This window comes from Ammospiza caudacuta, chromosome 4 (genome assembly GCF_027887145.1).
Source record: "Ammospiza caudacuta isolate bAmmCau1 chromosome 4, bAmmCau1.pri, whole genome shotgun sequence".
Taxonomy (NCBI): domain Eukaryota; kingdom Metazoa; phylum Chordata; class Aves; order Passeriformes; family Passerellidae; genus Ammospiza; species Ammospiza caudacuta.
In genome coordinates, this window is record NC_080596.1 from 50,402,347 (window position 1) to 50,430,123 (window position 27,777).

Sequence of the window (27,777 nt, forward strand, 5' to 3'; positions counted from 1 at the left end):
AGCCCCGGGGCCGGGACGGTGTGCGAGCGGGACGGTGTGCGAGTGGGACGGTGTGCGAATCCCGGGGCAGGGACGGTGTGCGAATCCCGGGGCCGGGGCAGTGTGCGAGTCCCGGGGCCGGGGCAGTGTGCGAGCCCCGCTCCTCGGCCGGCCCTGTCCCAGCGCTCGGAGCATCCGCGGCCGCGCAGCGAGGCAGCGCTACCGCCGCTCCAACCGCCGCGGCTGCTGCCGGGCTCCGGGGCACTAAAACACGGGGGGTTTTGTAAAGGACGGGGTTTAACAAAGGGCCTGGAGCCTGGCCAGCGCCTCGCCTCCGTGCCTCGCAGGGACTCCCCCGCGCCGGGGCGGAGCGGCTGAGTCACCCGCGGAGCGGGGCTGCCCTCCCGAGCCGGGCTGCGGAGCCCCACGTGCCGGGGATTTAAAGAGTTGGGGCAGCGAGCGAGGGCATGCCCAGCAGAGCGGCTGACAGAGCGGAGCTCGGCGGACATGGGACACCCGTGCCACCCGCAGCGCCCCGCGGGCACCCCCGAGCGCGGCCCGAGGAGGGCAGGAGACGGCGCGGGGCTGCCCGGGGCCCCGCTGCTCCTCCTCTTCGTCCTCATCGCCTCCTCCATTTCTGCTTGCAAAGGTGAGGCTCGTCCCGCTCGCAATCCCTGCCCGTTGTCGCCGAGCAGGGTGCCCGCAGGCGGCCAGCCCTGCGGGCTCGGCTGGGCACGGCTGGGCACGGCTGGGCACGGCTCCGAGGCTTGGTCTGGGCTCCTCCCGTATCCCGGCAGGATTACTCTGTCCTGGCAAAACACTCCACCAACTTGGGGAATAGGCTGTTGTTAAAGGAGATTTCATTTTAAGTGTCGTTTACTCTGATTTTAAAAGGTAAGAAAAGACGTGAAACGTGTCACAAAATTGCAGGGCAGATTAGGATCCTCTGGCAGTCATTCCAACCTGTAGCAGTATTTATCGGGTGAGGAATCCTGAATGTTGCTATTTTTGTAGCAGGGGGCTCTTGTGAAACATCTAGCGGACTGTTGAACAAAGCAGACCCTCTTTTTGACTCTATATTCCTACCTCAGATAGATTAGCTGCTTACACCTTGTAAAGTAACATTACAAAATGCTGTGCAAGGACCATTTCTATTTTGCTTGTATTTTATTTGTGGGATTTGTTCTAGTTGTGAGGAGTTTTTTTCTGCTTTGTTTTGTTTTTTCAATATCAATAACCAAAGAAATCTAATGGCAGCATACTTAATATGTTAAAAATAAGTTCTGAGGATGTGGAAGAGGGGAGGGAAGGAAGAGGAGCACAATGGAGGGCAGTGGCACACAGTGTTTCATCACTGTTCTTTCACAAATGATTGCCAGGAGCTTGTTTAGGGATGCAGTAGAAGGAAGAGAAGACTAAGATGTGAGTCCCAAGCTGTGCATCTGGCATTCTACTGCCTTGAAAGAAGTTGCATTTCTTAAAGAGGGCAGAATTGAAGGGTAGGAGAGCAAATGTGCTCAAGCAGGACAGTGTCGACTTTGTAGAATGATTTCCACCTCCATGTTCCCTTTAAATAGTACTCTTTTCTTCAATAGCACATGCTTCTTTCTTTCTCCCTCTCTCTCTCTCCTCTCTCCCCTCTCCCCTCTCCCCTCTCTCTCCTCTCTCTCCCCTCTCTCCTCTCTCTCCTCTCTCTCTCTCTTCTCTCTCTTGCCTTCTTTTTTTTCCCCCTTCCCCCTATGGTTATGGTGTATATTACAAAAAAACATTACCGTTTCACTGTGTATGCTGTTGTGGAAATGAATGAAGTCCTGTAGGTACTGCAGCCCTGTTCTGGATGGTGTGATGAAGGAACACTGCTCAGCCTTTGGAGGAACACGGTCCTAGGTGCACAAAACAAATGGGGTTGCACGTGAAAGAAACATTTCTGAATATGTAGAGAAGGGTAAAGGAAAGTGAGGAGTGGGAAACAATTTATCTTCTCTGTCCAGAAGTTTATGCTACAGGCCAAAAATAAAGGAAAAAATTATAATATTCAGGCTTTCCTTCTTGTTGCACTAAGTTTTACTAATGCATGCAAGTGAATTTCTTTAGGTCTCCCTGAAAAGCCTTGGGAACCAGTCAATGGCAGAAGCAGTGTTCAGAGATGGGCAGGCAATGCTTTGGTGGGGAAGGTGTTCTAATTTGAAATGTTGCCCTGTTCCACTCTTTTAACTAGGATACTAATCCCAGGTAACACCCCAGTTTGAATACAATAATTTAAGAGCAGAAGACAACATAAGACAACTGCAGCACCTTTAATTTATTTGGCATTTTTCTTTGAAATGAAACAAAAAATTGGAAATCAGTTTCCTTGTAATGTGAACAATTCAAACATATTTTTAAAATCCCACTTCTACAGTGTGAAATTAAGAGCCTCTCTAATTCTTTTTGGGGCAAAGCAAGCATCCATAGTAATTAGTCACCTTAAGTCGGTGCCAGTACAAAAATGTGGTTTTGAAATCCATCCCATTCCATTAATGCCTGGAAATAAGTACTGTTGTGATTATTGTTATTAGGGGCGAATGTAAAACAATTAACATGATGGCATTTATTCCCTGCTCACTGGACATTGTATCTAGGTCTAGATGTCCAGCACCAGTTTCCCTCCCATGGGAGTTACAGCACATCCCCTCACTGACACCATTGCGTGGTGTCTGACACACTCACGATTTGGGGATGCTCATTTCTGCTATTGACAGAGACTCTAACAATGCACTGCTGTCAGAAATACACTGCCAGGTAAAATAACAATGGGGTAAGAGGGATATTCTGGACATTGAGCTGGAAGGGATGCTGGGACAGTGACTTCCATGCTTGCAGCCTGGGCGGGTAGAGATAGAGAAAGGAGCTCCCCCAAGTTAAGCACAGCTTCACTGCATCGTTATGCAATTAAGAACACATTTAATCTACTGAGGGACACATCACATATGCAAGACAGAGAAAACAAATCCAGTTACGGATGTACTGTCTATCACCTTGTCAAAACAACATGTTTGTACCATGGGCACTATTTATATGCAACCACACATTACGTAGTGCATGTTCAATTCTGCAGCTGTAGCACACGTGAAGGCAAGAAGTAGAGTCCAGATCCTCAACTCACAGTGCATGCACTGGAGGTGAGCAGAATTCTCAGAAAACTCGAGGTTATAGGAACTGGACTGTGATTTTCTGAGGAGGTCTCAGTGAGACCTGAGTAACTTCCACACTGTTTATTGTTCAGACATGTGAGTGTTCATATCTGCTGTGAACTTGTGATAAAGCATCCTGCTGTGTTGCTGAAAGAGAGCAGGGAAAAATCTACCAGACAAACCACAGAGCACCCAGGGTCACAGACTTCCTTGGACCAAGCAGCTCTCAGCCTTTGCAGAGGTGGAAATGTGCTAGGTATGTCTGACCTGGGACACTTACACAAATGACCTTTGCTAAGGTACAGCATTGCTGAGCACAGTTTGTGCTTCCAGGTGCACCAATGCCATCCCAAGCACTCGAATCAGATGAGGATCTGCAGCTGTTGAAAGAGGTAAGCATCATCTGCCATGTGGTATTCTCCCATTTCTTCTGTGCCCATCCTTGCTACAGTCCCACCTCACTATCCAGGGTTTCTCTTGCACAGAGTTCAGCTGTGTTTTCTTCCAGTACATCTTCCTGTATGTCTCCTATCCTGGCATCAGCAAAGAGATGAAATATCCAATTTTCCAGATAATCTGAACAGTTGCTTCAGGAGGACGTTGAGACTAAGTGCTGAGATGTCATTCTGAGAAGATATTGTCTTGTCTCAATGGAGAGCCATGTTTGAGAACTGTCAATGACCAGGCAGACGCTGCGCCTGGAAGCATCACAGTGCTCCTCACCTCTGGTAGATTTATAGTCTGTACATGATACTCAGGAATTGTTTCAACTCATCCTGGCTTGCTTCTTGCATCCTCTGCTCTGCACACAAGGCTGGGACACTGTTCAATCCTATTCTAGCCTCTCAATTTACTAGTCAAAGGACATTGTACTGTGTCAATTAGCCCCTCTAACATGTGGCTGCTGATTGGTATAATAACTTCCACCCTCATCTCTGAAATGAGCGTTTGTTTTGACTCTGGAGTGTGACGCATGTGTTAGCACAGGCTCTTCCCTGCCCTTTGGGAACAGATGGAGTGGCAGGGCATGACATGTGGAGAGGATTTATCCTGCAACTTGCATGCCCTGGTGTTGCTGCAACTGTCAACTATTGTGTTGACATTTAATTTAGTAGCTTTTGATAACATTGGAAAATAAGTGACTCATCACAGGGGCAGATGCAGAGAGTAAATTTCTTCTGACTGAGACCATTAGAGGAGACATTCTGCTTACTGTCATCTCCCCACAGTTCACATTGGACATAAGTTGGACATAGTGACTCAAAACCTAACCTATTCTAGACTGGCACTTGAATGAGCCCTAGTGATGTTGTTCACCTGGGAAAAAATGGTCTCTTGGGAAGTAAGAACCTGACAACTATAAGGAGTTTTTGAAAGTTAGTTATTTACATTCTGGATTTTAAAAGCTGTTTTATACATTTCTGCATGTCTTGATAAGATTTGTTAGCTTTAAGATTTGTCCCTGTGGTGCCTGGAAACCAAGACAAAGGTCCTGTTGATTTCAATTAAGAAAACGGTATGCATAAGATACTAAATATTGTAAAATTTTTGTAATAGAAGTAATATAAAAGTTATCATTAGCACTAGAATTATGCTGGACTGGAAAGGGTCTAAAGAAAGAGAATTAGATCTATATTTATATACCCTAAATTGACCTAGTTACTCACTCATACTAGGTCACTGAGGTTTCATAAAGTGCAAGTAAGTAATAATTCTTCCCTCTTTGCTACTTTACTAGTGGACCATTCAGGAGAGACCCTGCCTCTAAATAAACCTGGTGTATTCCAGGAATGGCTCTGAGTTTATAAATTTGAGAACTTTGTCACTATTTTGTTTCATTACTTGTCTCTTACTTCCTTTGTTTCTTTATGTTAATTAACCAACACCAAGCAACTTGTAATCTTCTACCCTCAGGCCACATTTCTAAGACAGGAGAGAAAATTTTGGAGAAGAAACATAAAATATAGAAACTATTAAATTTTTAAAAATTAATTAACAGAAATGGTAGCTTTTCCTCCATCCTTGCTTTGTCTGCAAAGGTTTTAGCTGAAAGATACAGTTGTGTTGAACAATTGCAAAGCAGTCTCTGGCTTGTTCTGCTACTGAACTGTGGTAGTTCTCTGTGTCAAGTAAATAAACAAATAAAACCCAAGCACAAACAGCCCCCAAGAGGAAACAGCCCTTTCTTTAACATAAGCTTCCAAAATTACTTCAGCTTGATTTTATCTCATTCATTGATGACTTCTTCCTCTATACTTTCTTACTCTGAAGTAACACTTACTCTAACACATTCAAACACGTGTAAGATGAAGGAAAAAGAGAACAGATTGGATGTGTTACTAACAAAATCTATTTGAAAAGGGAATCCTGTGAGCTATTAGTTTTTCCACTATATCTGCTAATGCTTTTTCACAGATTGTCTCTGGAGAAATGAATCATCTCTTGTTCTGAAGTGCTCAGATAAGCACTATTTTTTAAAATTTCTTTTTTCCTTTAATGTTTTCTTTGCTAATGCATGTTGCTTAGGGCTTTTTCTCTATAAAAAATTTGCAAGAACAATTGCATTGCCTGCTCTATCAAAAAAAAAAACCCAAAACCACTATGTTTTTGAAAGCCTGTGAACAACATGAGTGGCAAAAATATTTTTTTGTCTAACACTAAGAAATATTACATGGAAAAAAATAGCATATACTCATTGAGATTACTAGGATACAACTTTGAAGTTACTTAATAAAATTGTAAGTTGCTTTTTGCCATCATTATTAAACTGTGCAACTTCATTTGCAGTACTGGAGACTTTTCCTTACAGAATACTCCAAGCTTTCAGCGCTGGTAATATTATTTCTCTGAACTCAAATACCTGTTATTCCATTTCTTTTTCCTTCTCTATTAATAACTTCAGTAAAAATTAATCAGCTCTTTCATCTTGGAAAAGAGACAGAAGGAGGATGTAATTAATACAAGGTTATGAACCTTAGGGAGAGGATGGGCAGGAATCACTTGTTTGGTACTTCCAAGATGATGACAGCATGGAATGAAGACAGCTTTGAAAAGACTGGTGTAGACAAACAGTAATGGTGCTTCACACAGTGTTTAGGAAAGTTCTGGCACAAATTGAGTGGTGTGCATAACGTGTGCCAGCACATATCATAATCACTCAAGGGATGCATGTGTCATACACCTGTAGGGATGCAGTAATCCAGTTGAAAGAGTTGTGTTTGAGGATTGATCCTTGAATCCCTTGCCTTAGTTCTGTTATTTTCTTCACAGTTTTGTATAATTCAAAGATATTGCAGAAGAGATTCAAGTTCATAGTTCATGCCCCATATGCTTACAATTATAACTTAAAATATGACTTAGTCTGAGAAGTTTGCAGTTAGGAGAAGTATGTGCTGGGTACAGAATAAGAGTCACAGATACGTATGTTTGTTCAGATCATACAAATATAGGTTTGTTGCTGCTGTTGTTTTCTTTTTTTTTTTAATATGGTTAAGACCCTTTCCCCCTTTAAATGCAAGGTATTTAATGAATGGACCTATAAGGATGTCTTACAATAGGCAAGCATGCCATGCCATCAGCTACACTTACTCTTTTCTGAAAATATGCATATTTCACTTGTTTTTATTACTCTGACTTCCTAAAAAAACTGTGTGAACTCTTACAGATAGATGAGGCATGTTCTGCTTACCTGTCCACAGACTCTCAGCCTCAGGTGAGTCAGACAGAGGTAACTCTACTATTTGGATACTGTTTGTTATATGTAGTAGAATTGGAAGTGTGATACCTGAGTTCCTGTTTTCTTTGTATTAGGTATCCAGTACACTGGAAGAACTTTGTTTTTTGATCATGGGATTTCTCCAGAAACCACAGGTAACACACACAAAAGGCTGCTTAGCATTTTTGAAGCCTGATCTCTTACTGTGCCATTGTCTACAATGAATTCTGAGGACCTAAAATGCAAAGTGTCATTCAGCACTGGAATACTTCTATCAGTTTTTACTGTGAAATGCCATGTGCCAGAATGTAACACCTTGTAAAGACAACAGGGATACATCAATGTTTGGAAAATTTTCTCCAGGTTCAGTAAAAACTGTTAGGTGTTTTTATGGCTCTAGACTAGAAAAACTAGGAATTCTCAACAGACAAAGAAATTTACTTAGGAGAGTGAATCTCCTAAGTAAAGGAGATGAACAAGGGAACATCTGGTAAACACATCTGACTCTTCTAGGGCAGAGTAATCAATGCTCTCTACAGAGTTTGAAATTATTAGTTAGATTGATAAGCAAAGGCATAAAATACATCTGCCAAGGAAGAAGGATATTTCAACCCAGTACTGAAAAGATTATGTATTTAATCAAAATTATCAATTGTTCTTTTTATTTTTATGAATAAAAGCCTTTCTACCAACTATTATTCCCACAGGGTTTCGATGAGAAAGACAACACCAAAAGGGTAAGATGTCTATATATGTCCTACAATCCCACTAAAAAAGGCAAGAAAATCTTAAAACTCTTGCCCTGCTTTGTAGTAAAACCCCACTTTTAATTTTTTTTGAACAGTTCTTATTTCATTATTCTAAGACTCATGACTCGGGCAACTCAGACATCATGGTAAGTGGCATAGCCCCTCCTTATGAGTGAGTACATGTGTGCTTGTATGCAAAACCAAGGCAATATTCCTTTTTGCAGTATAGCAAAAGGAATATTGCCAACTGTATAGCAAGCTCAGGACTGGGAGTTGCATGTTTACAGCACAGAAGGGGTTTTAATAATATGGGAGAGGATGATCAGTACTGTACAGTTGTGGAAAAAAAATCTAAAAAACTCACCCGAACATTCATGGAAACCCAACTGAATCTTAATCTTGCAGTTTCAAATTTTAAGAATGAGAACAAATACTTTTTTTGGGTATTGGGACATAGCACATGCAGTGATACAATGTGGACTTACAGGACCTGAGAACATGACCATAACTATTAGATACTCTTGAAAGCATTTTTATTAATTTTTAATTACACTGTATTAAGTCATTTGCACATGTCATAAATATGTAGAGCCAAAATAGTATTTAAGTCTCACTTGGACTTTGGAATATATTTTGAATGAAAAACATAGTTTTTTGGCCAAGAATTGTTGCTCTAAAAGTATTCTCATAAACCAACAAGCCAAGAATGTGATCCAGTCTTGCTTTTGAGATGCAAACATGCTCTGTTATCTGTTATCTCTACATCTATGCACCACAGGATTTTGAGTTAAACATATTCATATTTTCTTGTTTCTTAACAATCATTCTTATATGCCAATGTCCATTTTTGCCTTGTTCTTTACATTTCTTCAGAAGCATGTGGTGTGTTTCCTAGAAAGTGACATTGCTCATATTGGTGTCAATGTTTTCATGCTACAGCAGCTTTGGAGGCTTTAATGGCAAGTAAGGCACAGTGAAATGAGCTATTTCTGCTGCTGCCCCTGCTTAAAAGGTTACTGCACTCCACTGCACCACCATCCTGAATACCATTGCTGCTGCTCCCAGAGATCACTGCTCTCTCACTTTTGGTTTAGCTGTTCAGATGACAATTTTCTAGCCATTCTCAGAGATGCTTACTTAGGTGAGATCCATCATTCTCACCTTTATAAGCTCTCTCCACTGGCTGCAAGACAGAGCCCAAGTGGACAGCTGGGATGTTCATTAACTACTTCAATCACAGCAGATTCCTACTTTTTTTCGGTATTACAATCCTATATTGCTTACCTTAGGCAGATAGCACAAAATTGGCTACAAATAAGCAAATTCTTTTTACCTATTAAGTAAAACAGCACGTTGGTAACTGGTTACTTCATATATTATAATTCTCTTAATTGCATTACTTTTCAAAGAAGTATTGTAGCAAAAATGCATTGTTTTTTAAATTACATTTATATGAGTGGAAGGTTTAAATTGGTTAATGGAACACAGGTTTTTTACACTTTAATTTTTCCTGTGGACCTCTCTCCAAAATCCCACATAGCTGTGTTTTTCCAGGGCAAGTACTTAGGCTGCACACAATGCCACTGTGCATAATTAGGCTGTCTGCAAGCTAAAAGTCTTGTTGAACACAAGGAATTTCATGATCAGAGCTTAGATAGAGTGATCAGTGCCATGGTTACAAATGTCCCTTGAGAATGGATTTCTACTGTACACTGTTCTTTAGCAAAAAATATTTTTTTTTTTTTGTTGCCATTTATTTTGAAGTAAAATGAACTTCTCAGTACAACAGAGGTTGAAGCTGCTAACTTCTATAGTAGAAAATTGCAGAAGAGTTAGTAGGAATACTGTATGGCAATATTCTCAGTACCACTCATAGAGACTGAACAAAGTTTGAATAATTCCAGGAGTCTGTAAACGGTTCTTAACTTCCAGTTAGCAAAGGTGAGGATACACAGCTTTTCCCTCCATCACTCTGTGTAGTGTAAATATAAATGTTGATTTCTGTTTGTTGTCAAGTCAAAATGTTTAAAAAATAAGTTTTTCAATTAATCAATTTCTCAGTCTTCAGTCCTTTATTGGTGCATGTTTGGTCCATGAGTCAATACTGCAGAAAGAGACTTTTTGTGCATCATAAGGGCCAAATTCCACTGTTGCTCATGTGTGTGTGTTCGTGTCCTCTCAGTCATCTGTCCTGCATCCTTTACTGCAACTCGTTCCTCAGCTTAATGAGAGAAGACTGAAGAGATACAAACTGGATGTACGTAAACTGAAACTCTGCATGCTTATGTTCTTACACTTTGTGATTCATTATCTGTTCCAAAAATGCCCTTGTAGACCTTTCTGCTTCTATATTTTGGTTGGTCTACCCAAATCTTGATGTCAGAGAATGTGCTTCAGGAAGGGTTATCTTGCTGTTATCTTTTTTCTTCCTCATATTGGGAAGAACAACAGAACCTGCTGTACATAAACACATCCACCTCTCTCCCTGGCTAGATAAGGAATTGAAAAGGTGGGTGAGTGAAGGAGGAAACATGCTCTATTAAATTCATTCTTTCTCCCCAGTTTGAAACAGCACCAGACTTTTTCACAGCTTTGATTCCTCTTGAGCCACAGCCTGCCTGATAGGATATGATCTAAGAAAGAAGACTCAAGCATTATTTTGGCTAGTCAATATAAGAGACTGAGCAAAATACCTTCTAGAGGGCAGGCATTCAAATAAAACTCTAAGTAATCATACATCTTCATGTATACATATTTTTCTGTGTACATATATACATGCAGGTTTGTGAATAAACTTGCATATTTATTATGGCAGGGTTTTTTTAACATCTCCAAACCCTTAGAAGTTTAGAAGGCAGGTGTTACAAAAATGACAGATTGTTAGCTTGAGATGTTTACTAATACCAAACTTCTGACATGAACTCAAACAAGAACATGTAATCTTTAAGGAGGGTCTGGTTGTAAGAGAAAAATCACATTAACATAAATCACAGTTTCTCACTAGTAATTTTACTTTTTCTGTTCTGGATGAATTTCTTAATCTTGCAACAGCTGCCAATTTTATTCCTGTTTTCAGTTTTTTTCACACATTGAATAAAAGAAGTAGAAAATATTACATATGAATACCATTAGACTCAAATGGCAATGTACAGAAAAACTTTTACCCTTTTGAAATATAAAAAATTATAGTAGTGATCAGATTATAAATCCAAGATGGGTGTTTCAAACACAGATAATGCTAGAATTACAATAGAAATAAAAATCATACAGATGTTTTATGTACAGTAAGAAACTGAATACAATGCTATATGTGATGAATTGAAGTCAGAATTAGAATTAAGACACAAAAATTATGTGTAGTTTTAACTCTACTTCCTTTGAAAGCTTCCCTGGATTGAATCTACTTCTGTAGTTTGGAAATGATGGGAGTCATCCTGTTTTACACAATTCTCACAGCATTAGAACAGAACAGGTGTGATTCCTTTCTATGACACTTCACCTGATGATCACTTCACCAAGAGATCACAGCAACCCAGTTTTTAGTTGGGAAATACCCCTATTGCTAGATAAAAGCCATCTTAATTTTAATGTTCTGGTAAGCATAACACTACAAGTTTTTTGTTTCTCAAGTTTACTGTCTCCCCACCAGCAGGGCAGACACGTCACTTCTCTCTGACGCCAACAGAAGCAAGTAAAACACTGTGATTAAGCTTATGTGTTCTCTAATCATGAAGGTCTCATTAAAGCAACTGGATACTTCATGTTTTTTACTTATTGTATTTTAATAGAATTTCTATTGTCTTCATCATTTGTTAGCCTCCTTGCTATGTGGATCAGCAGGCAGCTGTTTCACCCTGTGTGCAGCGTGGACAGGATAGACTGTCACATGTACTGCTCTTTGGCACTTAATGTGAGAGGGGTGGTTATGGCACATCTTTGGGAACAGTCTGGGGTCTTATTCCTGGGAGAAGCCCAAGCATTTCTGATATTTAAACTTTGTATTTAAACTTTGCATTTCCAATATTTAAACTTTGTATTTTTGTCCTCCTGCAAGATGCAAAAAGCAACTCTCTCTGTTGCTTTTTGTTTGCTCTGTCATGAAGACAGTCTTGTTGTGCCTGGGTAGTGAGCCCTGGAAAATCAGAGGCAAAGGCTGTTCCTCATTTCTAGTGCCATTAAGAAGCAATCTGAGCTGATTTAAAACTTCAGGTGGAATTTGTTCCATTCATATGTTCTCTTCCATTTCTACATGACAACATGGACTTTGTGTTGCTGACATGGGGAAATGCACATAAAGCATTTAAGGAGTAAAACTGTATGTAGTACTGAAGAAATATTTCTTATATATACATAAACATCTCTCTGTATGTATTAATTTACAGCTGTTGTTATAATTTAAAATACTTTTTTCTTCAGGAAGAACTTCAAGGACCTGGAGTAATTCAAAGCAGAGGCTACTTCTTCTACAGGGTATGGTTTGTTTAATTTTTTTTTCTTTTTGTTTTGTGGTGAGAGGTTAAAAAAAAAGTGGAGAAATAACTGAATTACAGAAAGAATTACTGTGATTAAGGATATTTTTTTCAGTTAGACCATTCCACCCTACAAGACATCTCCAGGTCTGCTCCTGACATTTCCTTGTATTAAAATAAAGGCATTGTAGGAATTTTTAAAAACTCATATTCCTAGGTTTGTGTTTACATGAGACCATTCTGTGCCTTAAGAAGTCATTGGTTATTTCATCTCTATTTGCCAGAGAAAGTTCTAGAAAATATGGCATCTTGGAAAATCTTTGTAAAGCATTGTTCAGCAGGGTATGTTTGCACATGATATAAATGATATAATGATATAAATGATGTAAATATGATTCCACCCTTACACACTATGCTAGGTCTGACCTTGCCATTTTCCTTCTGTTTTGACCAGTAAGGTAAGAAACTAGATACAGAAATTCTCATGAGACTGAATCTACTGTGTTCATCTTTTACACCATAGAGGCTTTTTATTTCACTTTAGCAAAATTGAAAAGGTGGCAATCAGGCTTTCTGGCATTTCTGCTTAAATAAGAAAGTGGCTGATGGCTTTAAATAAAAATGTTGCTACGGATGTACTCAATTATCCTAAAGGCCTTTTCGCAAACTAAATTATTCTATAATTCAAATGAAAAGACCAGAGATGTGTATAGTTACATTTCTTAAGTATCAGGCTTGGATTCTTAGAGTTGTTATGACAGGCCAAATTTATGGGTAATATTAACATTGGTGCATTCATGCTTCCAGAGTAAAAGGCAAATCCATATTAAGCCCAGGAAGAAACTTTTATCAGATTTAATAGAAGTTGTATCAAGTCCCTCACTAGTGCAAAATATTTCTGAAAAACAGTACAGTAAAAAGAGAAAAAGTCTTTGCCTATATCAAAGAATACAGTCTAAAAAGAAAATCATTGAGAGTGACATGTATTTGTTTGTTGATAGCAACAAGCACATATAGTGCAATAATTCCAACAGTCAGAAAGCCCATTTTAAGAAAATGCAAAAAGAATAAGGATTAACAATGTCTTGAAGTGACTTCTTACAGTTTTCTCCCCCTTATAAACTCATACAAGATAGAAAATTCATTCTTCAATTGATTTGCGGTAAATTTTAGTGTATAATTACCCCCCAGAGGTAGATACAGATTAAACAATAACTTATCTTAGGTCTATCTTTGACAATAATCACAATGACACTGCTGAGAAATTCACTAATTTCTATACACACCAAGTTGTTAGGGGCTTTGTTACTAAATTCTGTCAGTTTTACAGAATATATAACTTACTGAATATTTGTCTTTCAGCCACGTAATGGAAGGAGATCGGTGGGTTTTCGCTAAGGAGGTATTTATTTAATGCTTTTGATCATAATCTACATGTAAATTAGTTCATTTTTATCCAAATAGACCACAATTTTTTTGTTGAGAAGTTGTCTCAGAAAGCCTTTAACTGTGTAATTGGCTTAGATTTCCACCCACAAACTTTTCCCAGATGTTAAATACACTTAGATGTGTTAATTACATTTATCTTCAGGGGAAGTGAATATAAGCTGTAGGTATTCAGTTCCCAGAACAGAGAGCACAGAGGTGTTTCAGGCAGCAAGAAATGGAAAATATCCCACATTTGTAAACAATTTGGAAAGTACTGACGATGACAAGTAAATCTAAGAAGGAACTGAGTCAACTACCTGTCAAAAGAATGCTGAGAAGTAAACTGACATCCTGAAGGTAACTCCCTAATCTTGCAAAGATAAAAACTCACACTGAAACTGAGTGCAAACTTCAGGATTTAATTTCAATGCCTGCAACTATCTGGAGAGATGTAAAAATGTAGACCAATACTATGTATTTTCTAATGTATTTTATTCTGCCATCATTTTTAAGTGTTATATCAACTTAGAGTTATATCAACAGCTAATGCTCTATCTTATTTTTCAGGATTATAGATTCCTGACTTAGAACTAAAACTGCAGGAATGCTGAGTACATGGACATACTGTTTTCCTTACAATAATTATTCATTATTAATGTACAATTAGAAATCACTCAAATGTAAATATTCTTAAGCCAGAATCTGTTAAGAAGGTCTTTACTATCTTGATTATATTAAAAGCATATTAAAAGTATTTGTTTCCTAGTGTTATGATGTTTACAACCACATGTAATTCAACTGTAAAAGAGTCACTGTTTGCACACAACAGACATTGCCTCTAAAACCCTGTTAAGCAAATTTTCCCTTCTAAATAAAGGCCCTCAGCCAGTCAGTTGTTTTAATGAGAATGTTTGCAATCAAGACTCCTGTGTTTTTTCCAGAATATGTTGTGATTTGTGTGTTTCACCATCTGAAAAAAAAAAAGAGAATTCCTTTTCCCTTGATAAAAGGAACCTGAACAAATTGCACGTTTTGAAGAAATATTGTGACTTAAATTCAACTAAAATATAATGGCATTCCTTTTTAGCTATTAAGAACACAGATGCATGATGGTTCTCATTTGGAAGAAGACTTAATTGCAAATGGGGTCACAATTCACTTGAAAACTCAAGTGCTTTTGATGGAGACTGAAAGAAACGCTACTCAGAAGCACAAGTTACCCTTACAATCTTCCTAGCTCTTCTCTCCGAGTTTATTTTCACACCAAAATTGTGTTAAATTATGTTGTTGAGGTTGTAATTATATTGAAAGTAACTAATCACTCACAAGGAGATGATCTTTAAGTCCCTTCCAACCCAAACCATTCTGTGCTTCTGTGACTCAGTTTAGAAGTGGGCCAAAATTTTTAACATTGTATTGGCTGGTCATGGTTTGAATTGGCCTCAGCATTACTGCTCCTGCTTCTGCACTTTTGGATGAGCAATAAAACTTCAGAAGGTAGTTGGAAAAATTACGGCCTCAGAGGAAGCCAAATTGAGAAGATCTTTTCCTCTTCTTGCCCACTTGTTTTTGCTCTGCACTTTAATAATTAACACTTCCTATAACAAAATTTGTTCAATATTCATGGTTTAATTTTAATGATTTTGACTTAATTATTTTGAAAAAGATCCTGAATTAAACATTCAATGCAGATCATGACAAGTGGTATGACATCTAACATGTACAGATAATTAAGTTACAGAATTTCATAAAGAAGCCAGTGAGTGCAAGGAAGATTACCATTCTGAATTATTAGTAGCAATCCACCCCTGTATTTCTGTATTTTCCTGTATAGTTATAACTAAATAAAGTCCTTTTTTCCCCCTCTCTCTTACCCAGAGTTATGACAAATTTAACTAATTTCTGAAATAAATACATATTTTTCTTTCATTAGTTCTACATTACATCTGCTTATTACTTTTCATGCATTTAAAATGTTTGGTGACTCTGGAGAACAAAGGTGGACTTCTTTTGTTTGGTTGGTTGGTTTGGGTTTTTTGTGTTTCTAGTGAAACCATATGAATGAATGAATCTTGAAGAATTAAAGGAAGCTGAAGCTGGCTTTAATGAGACTGATAGGAAAGCTATTGATATGTACAGGTGTGATGAGAGATATCCATCCAGATTAGCAGTGCACATGTCACTACTGTACATGCTCCTAAAAAATAAACTCAGAATCTTTTGAATAGTAACGTCTGCTGACTCACACAACTGCCTTTTTTTACTTTCTACTCTTTTGACATCAGATGGAACTCCTGATTGCCAGTGGCACAGAGAAACAGTTTACGCCATATTTGGCTTTGATGTTCTCTTAGGGCAAAACTATTTCCTCTGAAAGCTCGATATTTAAAAGACACTGTTGACCAGGCCACAGTGGAAAGCACTGTTACACATCCTCACTTGAGCTGAGGATGCACTGGGCCATGGTGTGTTTGGAGGTGTGCTGTGTTTGAAGTGTTACAGTGTCAACATTTGTCCCAGTTACACCAGTAGGGCTCATTCTCTTTCTGCCTGATTAAAGGGTACCCCGCGCTCTGCCACACCAAAGACAACTCTGCACACTAAAGACACTTTCTGCTAGTCTTCAGACTTTGTGCGATGATGAGAAATGTTCAAATAAAGAAGTTCTGAATCCCATTTTCTTTCTCCTGTTTTGGATAGAGTTTTCTGTGCATTTCAAGCCAGAAAGAATGGACAATTGGTTCTGGGTATCCCTTTTCTCTCGTGTGCACAAAAAAAAAAAATAGGAAAAACAATATCTTGTGGCTCCAGTTTTGTGATAGATAACGTTTTGCATATGGGGTACTTACCACCTATATGAGGATGGCATGCCATTAAAGAAGAAAACTGTATTTTAGTGCTGGAATCAAACTGTTCAGAATTTTTAATTGATTAAGTAATTAATTTGATTATTATGAGCAGAATACATTTCTTCTTCTAGCATAGCACTCATTTCCAGTACAATATAGTTTCTAAATATATTACTGTAATAAAAATGCAAATTATTATGAATTACTATAATAATTACTATAGTTTCACTATATCATACATTAAAATTTTTGTGCAGTAGTGGTGGTAGCTGCAGAACTACAGCATCACAGAATGGGGCAATCTGGGTGAGAAAACAGTGGGTCACAGGTCCAACACCCCTGCTCCAGCAGGGTCATTCCAGAGTACATGGCACAGGATGGCATCCAGCCAGTTCTTGACTATCTCCAGTGAGGGAGACTTCACAACCTCTCTGGGCAACCTGTAGCAGGGCACAGCCAGCCACAGAGTAAAGTTGTTCTTCCTCATATTCCAGTGGAACTTCCTGTGCATCAGTTTCTGCCCATTGTATCTTCTGCTATTGCTTGGCACCCCTGACAAGAATTTGGCTTGGCTTCATCCTCTGACACCCTCCCTGCAAATACTTACAGACTTTGATGAGGTCCTGTCAACAGGTCCCCTCTCAGCTTTCTCTTCTTGAGGCTGAACAGGCCCATTCCCTCAGTCTCTCTATAGGAGAGATGCTCCAGACAATAAACTCGTGTGGTTTTAAAAGCCAGCAATGGATCCCTAATAAACAGCTATTGTGTTTGGTTTGCCTCTTATTCAAAGTTGATTTCAATGACTTTTCTATTTCTTACCTCAGGAAAATGTTCATTTGAAGTTTACATTGAAGGAAGGCACAGGGGAGACCAAATCAAGTCTATAAATACCTGAATGGAGGGTATAAAGCAAACAGAGCCAAGGTGTTTCCAGTGGTGCCCCATGACAGGACCAGGGGACGTGGGCACAAACTGAAATGCTGGAGGTCCCTTCAGAATACCAGAGAACACTTTTTTACTGTGAGGGAGAACAACTGAAATGTTGCACAGTCTTCTCCCTTGGTGTTGTTCAGAAGCTGTCTGGAGATGGCTCTGGACAGCCTGCCCAAGGCTGATGCTACTTGAGCTGGAGGGTTGAATCAGGTGACCTCTCCTCCAAGCCCAGCCAGGCTACAATTCTGGAAATCTGTGATACGCAGCACACTGTTCTTAGGCACAACTGGGGCACAATCAACCTTATTCAACTATTTAATAGGACTACACCAATCATTTTACTTACAGTGCCATACAGAGTCAATGTGCTTGTGAATTTGGGTTCAGAAAACTTTGGCACCTTGTATCGACTTCAGCAATTGTTGCTTTACCAGACATTCATGTGTATATTTTTGTACATAATTTACAAGTTACTCTGCTGAGTTCTGCCCAGCATTATATTGTAACTAAGAAAAATGAGGCATGCAGTTTACACAATATAAAGAAGCTAATGTGATCAAAACATTTTTTCTATCTAGATTCTACCTGTACTTACTGCTGTTGAATTGTTAAAATGACTAAAATAATTATAGGACTAACACAGTGTATCTAGTAATGTACTCTCAGAGAAAGAAAATAATTCACATAAATATGTGGAAATTGTGAACCAAAACTATGATGTACTGTTGCTAGAGTATAATAGCATTGCACATTTATTATTTTTTTTAATTTTCTTTTTGTGAAAAGCAATTCCACAGTGGCTTTCAGTTAATTAATAGCTGCTTTTAGTTCATCAAGTTTCAGTAAAACATTTTCCTTTTCTACATTGCAAGTATTTTTATAGACGAAGACTGCCATCTACTGATTTTATATTTCAGTTTTCATTAATTATTTTAAAACTAGTATAAGTACTGTAATTCCTCCTTAAACTAATCTCATATTCAGAATCACACAAATATTTAGTACCTGCTCTAATTTTTTCTTGTTTCATCTCAAATTATAAATGCTTGTACAATTTGTTTGTTACTCAAGTTTCCCAAATCTGATATTGATGAATTAATAAAATTAATTTTAATGTTATATTATTGAATAAAGATTGGCATAGATACATTTCTAGCTCTAAAATTTTAAGACTACCAGCTCAAGAGTTACTTAAATAATTTAAGTAATTGAGATGCACTAGATATTCTTTTAAAATGCATTAAAACATTCCTAAGATGCTTGTTATTATTTTTATTTTCTAATTAGGCAGCAGCACTTGCAGGAATGGAAATGTCTTCAGAGGAGGCAAAAGTATGTGAAGCTAAGAGAAAGTTGTGGAAAGCACTATGCAAAAGAAGCATAGAAATGCTCCAGAGGATGTTTAGGTTATAATTAATCTTTATTGGTCAAACATTCTTGCATAAGACGTAGAATATTTCAATACAAAGAATTGAACTTGTAATTAAATAAAATCTAGAAAAATTAAATACGAGAGACTAATGAGATAGCAATTTTTTGGAAGCAATGGAATCATAGAGCATCTGACTTACTCGATTTGTTAATTCACTTTGTGAGAGTTAATTGTTCACTTTTGTTCAAACACATGAAAGACTTATTTTGCTGTGCATGCTTATCACCATGTGTGCAACCTTACTGAGATCTCTGGGTTTCACTAAGAAAGTGGTGTCCACTGTTTTCAGGTTCTTTTCTCAGCAAGAGTGGTCTAACAGGATTATTCTACCTTTATTTCCCCTTTGACTTGAACAAATCAACAGCCTCTCAGGAAAAGTCTCAGTTATGCAAACTGAGGAAATCTTGTCAGTTTATCGACTGCCCAGTAAATTCTCTAATGGTAGCAGAAGTTGTGACAGGATGCAGCAGAAATGGCAAAGGACTCCCATTATTAGTTCTGTGTATGTTAGCAGTTCTATTAGATGTTCTTGAAAAGCACTGAGAACTAGTACAGAATGTTTAATCATTTTTTAGATTCAGACAAGTTTCCTCTTTTCCTTCTTTTCAGGTTTTTTTGGGAGGGAGTTTATTCTCAATTGTCAGGAATCAAACATTTTTTCCCAGAAGCAAAAGGAATAGGACAACCAAATGAAATTGTTAGAATTACAGTAATTTAAATTTCAAGATCTGAAGAGAGAAAAGAGTAGCCTTTCTTGATTTTCATTTGATTTGTATAATGGAGTACCAATTCTGCATTTTACCATTGCATAGATAAGGACCTGAGGAAACTTGTAATCCCTTAGGAATGAGTATGAGTATCCCCAAAATCTCTCATCACTACTAACAAAACTGGCTCACCTGCCTTTGACTTCCAGGGTCCACAGTCCACATCAGCTGATTTAACTTCAGTCAGATACAAAAGATCCTAATTGCTCAAAAGGCTGCAGGGCAACAAGAGAAATTCTGTTCATTTTGGTGTTATCTGTGTCTGTGTTTCTTCCTCCATTGGTTAGTTTTTGGGGTTTATATAGATTGTATTTTAAATAATAACTATGAAGATAATGAACATGGTAAGGCATGGTAAAAATAAAAATATACAAAAGTTTCCCTGATGTTACTTAAGGAGTGGAGAAATATCTATTGTTAAACTAAGATCTAGTTTAAATAAAATAAAATGTATGTTACGGATTCAAAAATGTCATTTAACTCTACAATGGACAAAACTTAGTGAAAACTTAAAAACTTAGTGAAGAATGAAACTGAGGCACATTGCTTGAAGTGTCTGGTAGCTTTACTAACATATTTCATATAAGATGACTGCAATTTATTTTTAATTCAACAGTTCTTTAAATCACAATGATCTAGGAAGAAGCTAAATAAAATTTGTCCTGCAATTCTTATAACATATTAAAGTAGAAGCAGACTGTAGGAAAAGGTACTTGTGTTCTTCAAATGCTTCAATAACTTCAGTTATTTTACAAATAATTTACACTAGAAGTGTCATTTTATTTCCTTATTCTTTTCTAGTATCCCCATGTGTTTACTGGTTAATGATCACCTCAACCTGCTGGCCTGAAAGTTTCCAGAAGGCAAGTTTCTCAAAGCCATTGTAAACTGCTGCATTCAGAATTCCAAGGACAGGTGTTTACCCACAATACTTGTATATAAACTGGTGAAATACAAGCAGGTTCATTGGGATAGCTAAACGTGTGGGAAGATATCTGAAAACAGAAAGCACTAGGAATGTTTCTAAATAATTCACATTATGAAAAATTGTTGTTGTTTGTAATCATCGGATCTAAAGGCCACTTTTTAAAGGTTGAAAAGGCATTTGATTATTTTTGAAGGGAAAAAAAGATCTGAAAAAAAGGCCAAGAATTCGTATAGAATTTGTGTAATTCTGTGGTGAGGATATTGCCTAAACACGGGTATTTTGCAATTCCACGGTAAGATATTGTATTGAGATAAAAACATGTATTGCTTGAAAAAAAATTAACTAAGATCATGTGTTCTGACATAAATTGGTTCAAATACGGTTTTCTACTCCTTTGGTAAGCCTACTGGTGGACACCTACTGGCAGATACCACTGCTGGAAGCTTTTCTTTTCCAGATTCAGAGATAACTAGTAGCTGCATTTCAGAGACAATGCCTTATCTGCCATTATCTGCCACTTCAAACTAGAACGCTAGCTGGTAGTTTTAAATGTAAATAGGTCATCAGGGACTTTAGACACGATTGCAGAGTCCCTTCAAGTATCAAAGCTGGCTGCTGTAAAAGCAGCATTGCTTCCTCTCAGCAGCGAGCCTGAGCCTCCCTCCCACGCCTGCGGCTGCTGCCAGGGACACACGCACAGGGTGTGACAGTGGGAGCGACCGGGAAAGAGCCAAACCTCCCTCTGGTACCGCTGTCTTTGTCCAAGCAAAGTGACCACACGGTTCTAATTAAAGTCATCAGATGTGACAAAGCAGCAGCAAAATCCGAGCTAATCTCCAGGTTAAAACCAGGTGTTTCTGGGGTGGAGTCAGTTATGCTGTGTGGAAGAAAAGGCTCCAGGAATATTAGCCAACCTTGCTCTGCAAGGATTATGTGGATTGCGACAGGCTTTCAATTCCACATCCACTCATTTTAGTATTCTGGAGTGATGTGAAATTTAGTTTCAATGCCAGTTTCCCCAAACAGACCTTCTTTTGAACAGGCCAGCGTGGATCAAAAAGGAACACACTAAGCATGTGGTCGTTCTGTGGCTCTGAAACAGATTGTGCAGGATGGCAATGGCATTTCTCTAGGAAACATGGCTATAGCTAATGGAAGTGCATTGGAAATTTCTGCATTTCCGGCTCAGTGCAGTCCCACCATTCATCAATTCACAAGAAATCTGCTGCTCCCAATCTGGCATTGTTTAAAAGCTGTGCTGGCTCTCACATAGTCCGTGTGAGTGAATCAGAACTATCATTGCACAGCAAAGTCACTCTGATGGCAAGAACAGAGCAATAGTATTTCTAGGAGAAAAAGAGTTTCATAAAACCATCACATCATCTCTAAGCTGTCCTGTTCCTTCAGGATCCTACAAAATAGTGCCAAAAGAGAAGTAGCATTAAAAAAAATGACCTCACTTAGGCCACAGCTTTGGCAGAAAACCCCAATGTGTATCATCTGCACAGCTGTGTTGCCTGTTCTGATCTTGTCAAAGAATAATTTGTCACTGCAGCATTGCAGTAAGTAGGTGTTATGCTCCTATTCATGCAAGGTGTGAGATAGTGCAGCATCCATACTTTTTCTGAAGAATGATCACTGGTTACTAAAAATCTTCTGGCAAATTTGATGGAAGTTATTTGTAGCCTCCTGGTTTCTTTGCCATATTTGTGTTCTGATAACTAGGGTTTTTTTGGAAAATAGTCCCACATTTTCTCCTGGACGTTCTACTCTTGCTGTACCCTATTAGCTCTACTACATTTCATCAAAAGAGATAATATTATTCGCTTTCCTTATGTTACATTTTCATCAACTAAAAGCTGGAACTGGAGTATTATGAATAAGTAACAAAAATAAATACTTTTACTAATGCTTTTCAGAATTCTTTCAGTGGAAAAGCTCATAGTTAGCCCTTTGGGAGCACTACTGGTAAAGAAGCTCCTGACCCTACAGTACCTTTTCAGTATCTAACACTTTGGTCACAGTTGTGAATCAAATGAACTACCTGAAAAGTAACCCAGAAAGGAAATCAATGACAATTTGCAGTCAAGTTCTTTATTTTATTCTAGACGCAAACACGAATTCAACTTCTATAGATACTTTTAGATACATTGCTATTCAGGTATCAACTGAAAAATAAAACCCTTTTAGCTGAGAGAAAAAGCTGGAATTACTTACACAATATTACTTACAATACACAATCCTGAGCGTTTTATTCTACAGAAAAGGATTCGCGCAATGCTCTGCTGCAGGCATGACAGGATTATGTTTAAATAGTCGCCGCATATTACAGAACGGTATTACAAGCCTCGTACATACAAAAGGGTTGAGGCAAACACGTCTGCTCTCTGCCGCTCTCGGAATTTCACCCGTTTATAGACAGGAAAGAAGAAACCACGGACCTCCGCTGGGACGGGTTCATTGAACCCCTGAATTTCCCGGACAGGACCCGGCATGTCGCTTGTTCCGCTTTGGGAACGCGCGTGCGACCGCATTATGTGCCGGGTTCACCGTGCCGGCGGGGAAAGGTCTCCTTTCAGCGGAGCCGCTTCGGCGGGCTCGGCAGGCGCCTGCAGCCCGGTGCCCGCTGTCCCGCTCGCAGCCTGGCTGCCCGCCCGGCGGCCCCGCGGCTCTGCGCCTGCAGCCCGGTGCCGCTGTCCCGGTCGCAGCCTGGCTGCCCGCCCGGCGGCCCCGCGGCTCTGCGCCTGCAGCCCGGTGCCGCTGTCCCGGTGGCGGCTCGGCGCCGCCGCCATTTCCCGCGGCTCGGGGTGAGGTGAGGCGAGGTGAGCCGAGGTCAGGGAGGCGCGCGCCCCACCGCGCCTGCGCAGCGCACGCGGCCCTCCGCCGCCCCCCTGCGCAGGCGCGGTGAGGCGCGCGCGCGGAGCGGGGATCACCTCCCCGGTGCGCCGTTACTGCGCAGGCGCGGCGGCGGCGGCGGCCCCGGGGTGCCGCGGGTTGCAGTGCGCGCCGGCGCACGCGCGGTGGCGCGAGGCGCCGCGGCGGCCGGCGGCGGTGGGGGCTCGGCGGCGCAGGCGCGGTGGTGTCGGGGGGGACTCCCGGGCCCGGGTGCTGCTGTGCCGCCGCCGCCGGAGGAGCAGGAGCGGGAGGTTCAGTCGGGCAGTGCCGGCGGGCGGCGGGCGCGGGGCTGCGCGCGGGGAGCGGCGCTCGCCGGGGCAACGCGGGCGGGCAGCGGCAGCGCGGGGCCAGGTGAGCAGCGAGCGCGGCGCGGGGCGGTGCGGGCGGACCCGCCGGGCCCCGGTGTGCGGTGGCGAGGGGAAGGCGGGGACGCGGCGCGGAGGGGAGCGGTGGAAGTTTGACAGCGCCGGCGTGCGTCTCCCGCCGCGGACCGGGGGGCGGGAGTGCAGCGGCTGCCCTTGGGCGGGCACGGCCGCGGCCGGGGGCGGGGGGCGCTCGCGGGGCACCCGCTAGGCCCGGTGACCCACTTTGCTCCTGTCACAACTCCCGGGCGCGTCGGGAACGCTGCCCGCCTGGCCCCGCGCCCGCCAACCGGGCAGGGCGGGTGCAGGACTCCCCGGCATCCCCCGGACCGGGCCGCGCCGGACCGAGCAGAGCCGCGGGCGGCGCCTTCCCCCCGCGGCCGCCGCTCCCCGGGGCCGCTCGTCCCGCGGGCGCCGGGGGGACGCGCCCGGCCCGCCGCCCCACGCGCGGGGGAGGGTTCCGCGGCGGCCCTGCGAGCGCGGGTGTTTACAGGGCGGGAGGGCGGCGGTCGGTGCCCGCTCGGCCCCGGGCCCTCCCCGCCGCGGGACAGCTCTCGGCTCCGCGGGGCCTCGGGCTCCGGCCGCGGCGGGAGCGTGCCCCGCGCCCTCCCCGCCGCAGGTGGGCTGGAGCTGCGCGGTTGCGTATGCACTTGTAGGCTTTTTTAACCCACCTCCTCTCCCCTTTTTCTTTTGGTTCCGATAACTTTATTGCGATAACTGCAGCGTGTTCACGCTCGTAAAACCTGCGGGATTCCCAGTAGCCCCCGGTCCTTTTTCGTGTTCCTGCGGCGGCCTTAAAGTCAGTGTGTTAAATACTCCATGCATGCAGGTGTGAAATACGACCAGCGAGGGACTGGAAATCCGTGGTACTTCAATTTTGTGATTGCGTTAAGGTGGATCAGGATTTTTGCTTGGTTTCACTTTCAAATTCCAGATACTTTAGGCCTCGATAGAAATTGGAAATGTGGTTTTTTTTTTTTTTTTTTTCCATGAGGAGGAGTGCTTATGTACTAATCAAACATGTTTGCAGTGAGATTTTTGTGAGGCCGTTGTTTTCATGTGCTGATAAGAGTTAACCTACCAAGGGGCACAGGGAAAGTCAGGTATGGCTTTGGCTGGAATATGAAATTGCATGTAGAGGCGCAGTGGCCAACCATAGAAACTGATGTTCTGAATCCTTAAAGTAGGTATTTTTTTTTTAAATGACTGGTTGACAAACAGTGCTTTTGGTGGCAGTATTGACTTGACCTGGCCTGCCTGTTCCTTGCTGCAGCTGCACCAGCACAGTAGTTCGTGGAATTGTGTCCCATAACTAGCTTGAGGAAATGATCCAGGTTAAAATTAACTACCATGGTTTTATGTTTTTGTTTTTTCTTTTTAATGTGGTTATATTTAACCTGTGTAATTTCTCTGGCTGACAGGTGTGACAGGAGGCAAGAGGATTGTTTAAGCAAATGCTCTAGAGAAAGAAGTACTTGAGAAATACACCTCAACTGTGGTAGTCCTGGCAAAGTTCAGTATCAACAGTTGCAGTTGTTTCACAATGTTCAGTTTTACAGAAATAATATTGACTTTGTTTATAAATATCTGTGGGGTTTGGGCCTTTATTTGAAATTGGACAGCATTTGATTGTTATAACAGAGGGATTCTACTTCAAAGTAACTCTGCTTTCAATTTTTTTTTTATAAATTAAAATATTAATTTTCATGTGTATCCACTTAAGACACTTCCTCAAACTCATTACAGACATGCTTTCAGATTACCAGACATAATGTATTTGGTTTAGGTTCCTTTTGTAGAATATGGCAACTTTGTCTGAGAATTTTGTTGGTAAGGCAAGGGTTACTGCTTCTCAACAAGCAATTCAAACAGGGAAAAAAGCCCAAACTTCCGGGTTGATATTTAATAGTTTAAGGTGCCATTCAGCCATGCCTTGTTTTTTATTTCTTCCGCTTCGTGTTCTTGCATGGGAAAGTTTTAACACATTTAGGTAAAATAAAAGGATGTGAGGACAACAGTGTGTTTTTGTTACTAATGCTCTCCTAAGGACCCCCAAACCTCTGCTGTAGGTTACTTTAGTCTCTTTGTACTAAGCAGTTTAAAAACTGAGTGGTAATTACCTTAAATTTAATTTGCAGTGTTGGTTAATTAGCTTCTTAGTATAGAATTTCATATAAGTCATGAATCTTTGTGGTTGAATTGGTCTTGCAAAAGAAGTTGCAGCTTTTAAGAGCCTTGAACTTTTGCTTTTTTCCCTCCCTATTTTAAATTTCTGCAAAAAGTTGAATATTAAATGTGAGTTGATATTAAATAGCAGTAGAGGTATTGCCCCCCACCTTCTCCACATGTTCTTTATACGAAATATTTTTATCAACTCGGAAAGCTGTGAATTTTTTATTAAAAATGAATAAACTTGTATTGAAAATAGTTGTGAATCAAAAATGCAGTTTGCTGCACTAGGTAATTTCCTCATTTGAAAGCAGCTCCTTTTTTATATATGCTTTCCTTCAGGAGATACATATAATATGTTGTCAGTGCCTCACGGTTTCAGCTTAGTTTTATAGATGAAGACTATGGGTAGCTCTCCTCTTAGAGTAGAAAATTAGTATCCTAATACAGTTTTTAATACAAAATATAATTCAGAAGAAGTGGAATTTCAGCTGAAAGGTGCCTTTTCATCACATTGTCATGAGTTAGTTTTTCTTGAGGCAAAGGCTTTGGTAGATCTCTGAAGTAAAGTTCATTTTAGTGTTTCAGCCTTTTTAAAGTACTAGCTTCTCTATGAACACTGCAAACTGTGAAGGCCAAATGTGAAAGCAGGTGTAGAACTGTTTCTGAGGATTGGTGATGTTAGTAGGTAGTGGCATAGCAAAGTCAGTAGTGATTGTTCCTGCCATTCTTACTTTCTATTTATTTACTTTGCAAGGTATTTTTAACCTTTCAGTGTTAATGAACTGGTTGACCAGTGAAGGGGGGGCACAAGACCAGGAGAGTCACCAGGCTGTTGGGAGAACAGTGGCTGTTCTACAGTAGCTTTATCTCTAGAGGCAAAAAAAGTGTGACACTACAGATAGTCACCAAACCATTCAACTGTTTCTCTCATCTTAAGCCTATACTGAATTATTGTTAGTAGCATTGATACTATTTTGGATTTAGTGGTCTTTCAGAATAAAATGATGTGGTGGAAGCATGTCTTCATTCCCTTAGCAGAATCTGAAATTAAAGATCTCAGTGTCTCTCTGTAGCTCTGGCACAAGCAAACTTGGGCAGATCTGTTAGGAAGGTACCTCTGACTTCTGTAGGTGGTCCATCTGGGAAAAGGAACTTACTAGGAACGTTGGTTATTTTGTTAACTCAGTGGGAATCTGTAATAATTTGAAACTTTGACAGACATTACACTGTTTATTTGTTGTAGGACTTAAAAGATGTGAAGTGCAAAATCACAGAAGAGAAAAAAGACGCAGGGTTAATGCAGCTGCCCTGAAGGATTGAATTCTCTATTCCTACTGCTGCCACAAAATGCCTTTGTCATGTAAAAGCCACTTTAATTTTGGTATACCTCACCTCTGAGTGTTTTAATTTATAGCCTTAGTGTTCTCTTACCATACTTTTTGTGTGTATTATAAATTCTTTATTGTAGCTACTTTTAGAATATATAGTCATATACATAAAATGCTTTGGTCCACTGTGCTTGTCATATATTTAATATAATGTGGAAATAACAAGGTTTCACAGTTTCTTTCAACAGTTGAGCTGCACACTTTGGACTCTTTCCAACTGTTGCATTTTGTCATTAAAATCAGTGAATAAATTTCCTTATTCTGTACTGATGTTCTGAGTATATTATGAAATCATCATTAATAGTATTAATATTTTATTAAATATAGATCCTTAAAAATTAGTTATATATATGAGATTCAAGAGTGATAATGACATATTTGGAGTGTGATGCTTTTGAAGCTCATTATATACTATGGGCATTCCTCATAGTCATGATAAAAATGTAGCCAAATTAGGAACAAATGTGGCTACTTCAATGCGTTTTTGTTAAAACTCTGTGTGTGATCATCTCAGAGTATGTGAGAAGGCTTCAGTTTT

At 40.4% G+C, this 27,777-nt stretch overlaps 2 protein-coding genes across 7 annotated transcripts in view; both read left to right on the forward strand.

Annotated features, from left to right (window-relative positions):
- The first annotated feature begins 486 nt into the window (after positions 1-486).
- On the forward strand, positions 487-13,483 carry NMU (neuromedin U). Its single transcript, XM_058804240.1, has 9 exons — positions 487-628; positions 3,486-3,544; positions 6,817-6,864; positions 6,963-7,022; positions 7,575-7,604; positions 7,712-7,762; positions 9,799-9,873; positions 12,033-12,086; positions 13,448-13,483. Exons 1-9 carry the CDS (start codon positions 487-489, stop codon positions 13,481-13,483), a joined length of 555 nt encoding a protein of 184 aa, XP_058660223.1.
- Positions 13,484-23,511: 10,028 nt separating this feature from the next.
- The window catches only part of CLOCK (clock circadian regulator), a 64,858-nt gene continuing 60,592 nt past the window's right edge, over positions 23,512-27,777 (forward strand). For 3 of the 6 annotated variants that reach the window (XR_009274702.1, XM_058804247.1, XM_058804251.1), the window contains exon 1: positions 23,513-23,668. The gene's annotated coding sequence lies outside the window, so the exon portion shown is untranslated. Of the gene's footprint in view, positions 23,669-24,302; positions 24,543-25,100; positions 25,192-27,777 lie in introns of those variants that run through there. The other 3 variants (XM_058804249.1, XM_058804250.1, XM_058804248.1) reach the window with 3 other exon arrangements.